The sequence below is a fragment of the Arachis ipaensis genome, chromosome B1 (assembly GCF_059453495.1).
Source record: "Arachis ipaensis isolate K30076 ecotype BB chromosome B1, ASM5945349v1, whole genome shotgun sequence".
NCBI lineage: Eukaryota > Viridiplantae > Streptophyta > Magnoliopsida > Fabales > Fabaceae > Arachis > Arachis ipaensis.
Window position 1 is genome coordinate 21,950,762 of NC_142436.1, and position 7,531 is coordinate 21,958,292.

The 7,531-nt window shown below is 34.9% G+C and overlaps 1 protein-coding gene across 1 annotated transcript; it reads right to left on the reverse strand.

Moving 5' to 3' along the window:
* Positions 1 to 792: 792 nt before the first annotated feature.
* LOC107627194 (putative LRR receptor-like serine/threonine-protein kinase At4g37250) lies at positions 793 to 4,057 on the reverse strand. The gene is made up of 2 exons (XM_016330049.3): positions 2,218 to 4,057; positions 793 to 1,682 (listed from the first exon to the last, which is right to left on the reverse strand). Exons 1-2 carry the CDS (start codon positions 4,055 to 4,057, stop codon positions 997 to 999), a joined length of 2,526 nt encoding a protein of 841 aa, XP_016185535.3. The 3' UTR covers positions 793 to 996.
* Positions 4,058 to 7,531: the final 3,474 nt, after the last annotated feature.

The following is a 7,531-nucleotide window of genomic DNA, read 5'->3' on the forward strand; positions in this document are numbered from 1 at the left end:
GCAGCATCTAGTTCACATTCAGATGCTTCTAATCCTTGTATTTTTACCGCTGAGTTCCGAAGCTTGGCAGCTTGTGAGGCAGAGATCACATGGGTTCAGAATCTACTTTAATAATTAAACATCAAGCTTCATACTACTCCAATTATGTATTGTGACAACTTAAGTACAGTTTTGTTAACTGCTGATCATGTCTTACATGATAAAACGAAGCATTTCCATCTAGATATTCAGTTTGTGAGGGAGAAAATTCAGAGTAAGAAGCTACAAGTAGTGCATATACCGAGGATAGAACAAATTACTCATATTTTAACGAAGCCTTTATCAACCGCAACCATTGAAAAGCTTAAGCCCAAGCTCAGAGTTGTCCCGAGGTCTAACTTGAGCTTGAGGGGGATATAAAGACAGAAGACAATGGTGCAGTTTAAGATTCTGTCAAGAATCAATTAGACTGTTGTAACTAATTTGGCAACATCAGTTATGTTATATAAGTCTAATTCTAGTTGTATATATAGAGAGTGAAGCTTAGATTCCAGAGAGTTAGTTTAATTCTAATCTTTTTGTTAATCTCTCTTGCATTTTCCTTCTTACGTTAGCAACCTTTATAGAACTTCTATACTAATAACCATTTACATGTTATAAAGGGTTACTAACCCTTTATTTATGATATGGTTGGCTAAAAATGACCTTTAAATTATTGATGAAAAATTTTATTCACCATGTGATCTTTGATGTATATTTTTTTTTCTTTTTCTAATAAGAATAATAATAATCATAATAATAAAATGTTTTGATAGCAAAGAAAAAGGGAACAAGAGAGATTTTGCTTGCTCCTGGAAAAATTAGAAAATGAATTAGTGCAAGCAACAGAGATATATTAGTCAATGGACTTTGGAACAATTACAACGCACATCAAATACAAAACACAAAAACCTATTTTAGTCAATCATAACTACAATTTTTATCTTTTTCTACAAATCCAGTGTGGCAAATCCTGGTTTAGTGGCTGTAAAAAAATGAGGAAGAAGAAGTTGATGACGATGGTATCTTTTCAAGAACTTGTAACACCTCTTTCATTGGTGGCCTTTTTTGCGGAACACTAGACACGCAACTGTAACCCAACTTGAAGCTAGCCAACAAAGCCTCTTCCTTACCCTCCATCTCAGGTCTTATAGCCGCATCAGCCATCCGCAAAGCCCGATTCTTGTCCTCAGCTAAAAGCCCAGTCCCTTGGCCCATATCATCCAAGACAACAATCTTCCCTGATAAGAGTTCAAGAAACATGACCCCAAAAGAGTACACGTCCCACTTTGGATTAGGCTTAAGGTTCCTGAGCGACTCAGGAGCATGGTAAGGAGATACACCACTAATCGAACTTGGGCTTGGACTTGGGCTAGGCCCAAGTGTTATGTCTTGAAAGCTGTCACGTGATGCCGTGGATCTCTTGCTCCCAAAAATACGTGCCGATCCTCCAGCTTTGTAGCTAGTATCACCCGTCACAATCCTTTCGAGCCCAAAGTCTCCAATCTTGGGCTCCATGTCGCTGCCCAATAGAATATTGCTGGGCTTCAGATTCGCATGCACGTGCTTCTTCTCGTGGAGGTAAGCTAGCCCACGTGCTACCCCTTTCGCTATCTTGAGACGAAGTTCCCATGGTAAATGGCTTGGAGAGGAGCCCACTTTCCCTGACATTACAAGCAAACAAAGTAAGTTACTTTACAGCGTGGTGCCACAACCCACAATCACTGACCAAAGTCGGTGCCTTAGTTACTTTTTTTAAAGAATTACTGGCTATTTAAACACAAGAATTCCAGAAATAAGCAAGATTGTTTTGGTGCAGAGCAGAGACACTAAAACCAGCGATATTCATATTGATATTACTAATAACATATTCAGTTAAACTTGAGATTTTGAAAGAAGGCTGACAAGAGCAAAGAAACAATGCGCATATTAAATTGTTTCCAATTATGGGCTGCGCGCATCGCTGTCAAGAAAGCCATAGAACGATCGTTATTAGCAGTAGCACTACTTTCTCGACGACAGGGTTGACTATTTATGCATTAAAGTAAAAGGGTTCAGTTGCACCTACTCCACCGTCAACGTCATTATGTGGAATCAGGGCGCATTTTAGCCAAAGTACACGTTATAATACTAAAATACACAGGAGTAAGTGAAGCTTGAAGAAATGGAGAGTGAAGAATGAAGAATGGAAGTACTTACTGTAACGAACATTAGCGAGGCTACCATTTGGAACGAAGTCATAAATGATGAGCTTCTCCTCGTGTCCCCAATAGAACCCACGAATACGAACCAAATTTGGGTGAACCAATTTAGCTATGACCCGAACCTGGTTCTCAAAGTCCTTGAACCTCTCAACGCCATTCTCACCGATTCTACGAACCGCCAAGGAAGTTCCATCTTGAAGCACCGCCTTGTACATTATGCTTGAACCAGTGGCGCCCAATATGTACGCTGAAGCCTTGAGAAGCGTCTCAACTTCAAGCTCCTTATCGCCATCAACAGTCACCAAAGTCCCCGTCTTGTTCTGCTGCCCTGACCCTTCGTGCTGCTTCGAATTCTCCTGACGACCATTCTGGTGTTGGTTGTAGTTGTATCCGTCACGTGCTGCTTCCACGTCGCTGTCTGAAGAGCACGTGCTATCTGATTCTTTTTCCTCCTCTACTCTCTTCCGTAAGCAGGACCACCTTGTGAACCCTCTCGACTCCGAAGACGACGACGTTTCGCTCCTCGCAAAAGAAGCTTCGTCCTTGATCGCACTCTCCACTTCTCTCTTCTTCTTCAACCGATAAACGTAGATGAAAATCATAGCTAAGATGCCAATGCCGACGACGTCACCCACCGCGATTCCTATAATCGTTCCTCTCCTTAGACCACCGCTCTGTTTCTCGTTACTTGAACTTGAACCGTCGCCGGCTGGCGCCAGCGGATGAGAATCACCGAACGTCTTCGGAATCGCAGCTATCGCCGGCGGAGAAGTAGGAGAGGAAGCTCTCGGCTCCGACGACGGTGAAGAAGGAATTGGACACGGATTTTTCGTAGGTTCCCCACACAGATCAGGGTTCCCTGAAAACGACGTCGTTTTCTGACTCAAAAGAACAGGTGAGTCCGGAATCTCGCCAGTGAGATTGTTAAACGACAAGTCAACAGTTGCGTTTCGCGGGATTTTCTCCGCAAACTGAACCGGTATACTTCCGGTAAACCTGTTGTATGAGATGTTCAAGTAATGAACTTGGTCACCACCAAATCCTGGTGGCAGAGTCCCGTTCAGCAGGTTACTCGAAATATCCAGAAACTGCACGGAACTTAACCCGCTGGGGAGAAAGCCAGTGAAGTAATTGCTTTTCAAAGAACACACGGTTAGGTTCTGCATGTTTGACAAATTATCAGGGATTTTTCCCGCCAAGTAATTGTCTGATAGGTTGAGAAACCGGAGATTCCGAAGCTGCACCACCGAACCTGGAAGCACACCGTTAATGAGGTTATTAGAGAGGTTCAGCGACCGAAGCTCGGAGGCTTGGAATAGCGAAGCGGGGATGGAGCCATTGAGTGAGTTGTTGGAGAGGTCAAGAATTTGAAGGTGCTCTATGGAGCCTAGATCGGAAGAGATTGAACCCACAAGCTGAGAATTGGGAAGTGACAAAGCCGTTACTCTGTTCTGGAAACCGTTACCGGAAACGGTGGAGCACGTAACGCCGTTCCAAGAACATGGAGTGGCGTCGCTGTAGTTCCAGGTGGCAAGAACGGAGAGAGGGTCGTTTAGAACGGCGTACTTGAAAGAGAGTAAGAGGACGCCGTCTCTAGTGAGGGCATAACATTGGTTAACGGTAACGAGGAGAAGGAATGCAAGGACGTTTTTCAACCACCGTGAAGTGAGAGAAAGAGGAAGAGTTTTGTGGCGATGGTTGCTCATGGTTTTTTTACAGAGTGAAGAGGAAGATGATGATGATGATTTTGCCACATTTCTTCTCCAAGTGAGAACGGAGAGAGAATGGACGGTAAGATGTTGCGGGTATTTATTGCCATGGGGACAGAGGGCCATGTGAAATGGGGAAAAAGAAAAGAATTAAGAAAATAATTTAATTATTAAAAAATAAATAAAATAAAATATTTAATGAATTAATAGTCAAAATCGTTCCTAAAAATATCCCAATCTCCATTTTGGTCTTTGAAAGACAAAATTAATCGAAATCGTCTCTAAAAGATATACGACTTAGTCACGTTAGTCCTTCCGTCAGTTGGATGATGACGTATTACATTAAATACCACGTGGCATGATGACGTGGTGGGTTAATGCCACGTATCACTTGACATGTAAAAAGTTATTTATAATAAAAATAGTCTTTGAAAGTTTAGACGTAAGTCATTTTCATCCCTAAAATTTTAAAAATTAATCAAATTAGTCCTTATATAATTTTTTTTCTTGATATTATTAAATTTAAAATATTTTTTGATACTACTAATTTTAATAGAAATATAATTGACAAATAAAAAATTAGTAATTGTATCTTTTCTTCTTAAATATTTTTTTAAATAAAATTATCTCTCTCTTTTAATTCTTCTCAAAATCTCTCTTATTCTTTTCTATTCTAAAACATTTTTCTTACATTATATATATATATATATATATATATATATATATATATATATATATATATACTCAAAATTAAAATATATGTATTTGTTAACCTAAACAAAGTTATATGCTCAAAATCAAAATTTATGTATGTTAACCTAAATAAAGTTATACCATTATTTTTTTTCTACTACATCTTGTTTTTTTCATTACGGTATTACTTACATATAGGATGTAATAATAGTGATATTAAAAGAAAAAGTATATAATCTATCTCAAACATATGAAACACACAAAAAATTATTATGATCTTTGCATGTAGTACGCTTAAGAAGCAATTCGTTTAGCATATATAATAACAATAATAATTAAGCAACAAATTTTAATATTTTGTAAAGTTTGAAATTGAAGCAAAATTTGTGGATCTTCTTGAATTTTGACTTTTAATATCACTACCATTACACCCTATATATAAGTAATACCGTAATGAAAAAAAAAAGATGTAGTAGAAAAAAATAGTGGTATAACTTTATTTAGGTTAATATACATAAATTTTGATTTTGAGCCTATAACTTTGTTTAGGTTAACAAATACATGCATTTTAATTTTGAGTATATATATATATATTCCAGCAAAATGTAATAATATAAGAAAAAGGTTTTATAATAGAAAAGAATAAGAGAGATTTTGAGAAGAATTAAATGAGTGAGATAATTTTATTGAAAAAAATTTTAAGAAGAAAAGATACAATTACTAATTTTTTGTTTGTCAATTACATTTCTATTAAAATTAGTAGTATCAAAAAATATTTTAAATTTAATATTATCAAGAAAAAATAAAAAAATTATATAAGGCTAATTTGATTAATTTTTAAAATTTTAGGAATGAAAATGACTTACGTCTGAACTTTCAATGACTATTTTGATTATAAATAACTTTTTTATATGTCACATGACATGTGGTGTGCCACGTGTCACTGATCTGACACGTAGTGTGCCAGGTATCACTGATCTGAGTGGCACTTAACGTGATCCATTATCATCAAACTGACGGAAGGACTAACGTGACCAAGTCATGTATCTTTCGGGGACGATTTCGATTAATTTTGTCTTTCGATGACCAAAATGGAGATCAAAATATCTTTTAGAGACGATTTTAACTATTAACTCAATATTTAATTTTACTGGGCTTTAAAGAAATATTTTGAGAGTACAGTATAATAATAAATTTTCAAACATGGAAATCTTAGACTCCATCAGTTTTTAATAATTTTAGTCGAAATTTAATTAGCACAAATATCAATTTGTTAGTTAATAAATAAGTTTTAGAAGTAATTATTAAATCGATATTTGAAAGATTTAAAAGTAGATAAAAAAACATCTTAAAAGATGTTAACAATAAAATAACTTTTAAAAAATTTTAAAATTTGAGCAAAAATAACTAAATGTCAATCTTTTTCATTTCTATTAACAAAAAATAGTAAGGTGACAAATGAAAAAAGTGACATGACAAACTAAAAATTATGCGATATTATTAATTATTTTAAAATTAAAGAAATTCTAATTCCTAATAATCTTAATCACCATTTTTTTCATTTTTATCTCTCAAACTTAAATCTATTCCTTCACAATTTCTTCATATTCAATTTGTGAAATTATCGTATATCATGTGATTATCTCAATGTTTGTCAGCAATTTTTTTGTTTTTCTACATTTTTTTGCGCCACATACCCTTCTTCTTAACAACCTTTTCCGGCGACAAGCAAAAGGCGTAAAGAAGAGGAAGGAGCGTTTGCTGAGCAAAATTGAGACGACAGCGATAGCAGTGGACAACGACAACGGCAACATTGTGATGGCAGTAGAGGAGCTACGTCTTTTGCTGCCTCCATGACTCTCGTTTTTAGCGACGATAGTTTCTTTCGCTAACGCCAACATCATCCTCTCTCTCTCTCTCTCTCTCTCTCTCTCTCTCTCTCTCTCTCGTTCCGGTAAGCCAGAGCTAGGGGCAGCAGCACCATTTTCCTTTGTCGTCGCCTCTTCTTTTCGCCTTTTTTTTCCTATTTTTCTTTTCCTCCTCTATGTGTGTATATTTCTTCGTTCTTCTTTATTCTTTTTTTTTTGTTCTCTTTTATGATTTTTTGTTAATGGATGTTGTGATTTTTCTGTTTTTGTTTTATTTTTCAATTTTTTTAAAGGATCTTGTAATTTTGATGCTGAGATTCTAAACATGATTCAATTTTAATTTGAATTTTATTATTTTGTGTTTGTGTTCATTGATATAATTCTGAAAATTAAAAAATTACTTTGTATTTATGAAAAATTATAATGGACGTTACAGATAGAATGAGAGATACGAAAGAGTACGAAGAAGAAAGAGAAAATTATTGGTAGTGAAAAATAGGAAAGAGTTTGTCATGTTGCCCTTTTTGTTTGCCACCTCATCATTGTTAACGAAAACAAGAGAAATTGACGTATGGTTATTTTTGTCAAATTTTATAATATTTTAAGAGTTATTTTGTCCTTAACATTTTTTAGAGTTATTTTTGTCGGCGCTTGAATCTTTTGGGTATTGATTTGGTAGTTACCTCTAATTTTTATTCTAGTAAATATAAGTATAAACTACGTATTTTTTATGTGCAAATTCTTGTAAATATAGGTACAAATTATTATTGGCCAAATACTAATCTAAAATGCTAAATTTTGCTGATCATGTAGTATTGTTGTATATATATATTATGTACATTAAAAATAAATTACTAAATCAGTCTATATAAATATATACGTTATTTAATTTATTTTTAATATTATTTTATTTTTTGTATTTTAACGTATATTTTATACTGATTGCTAATTTGATAATTAATTTTAATATATAAGTAATACGATTATAATGTTTTTTTAATTTTTAATTGTTTTTTTAAAACATATCTTAACAAGATTC

Excerpts from the sequence above, each read along its gene's own strand:
- LOC107627194 (XM_016330049.3), bottom strand. The coding sequence starts at position 4,057 with ATGGCCCTCTGTCCCCATGGCAATAAATACCCGCAACATCTTACCGTC. Across the intron at positions 1,683-2,217 it reads CCTCGCTAATGTTCGTTACA|GGAAAGTGGGCTCCTCTCCA; the intron begins GTAAGTACTTCC and ends TTGTAATGTCAG.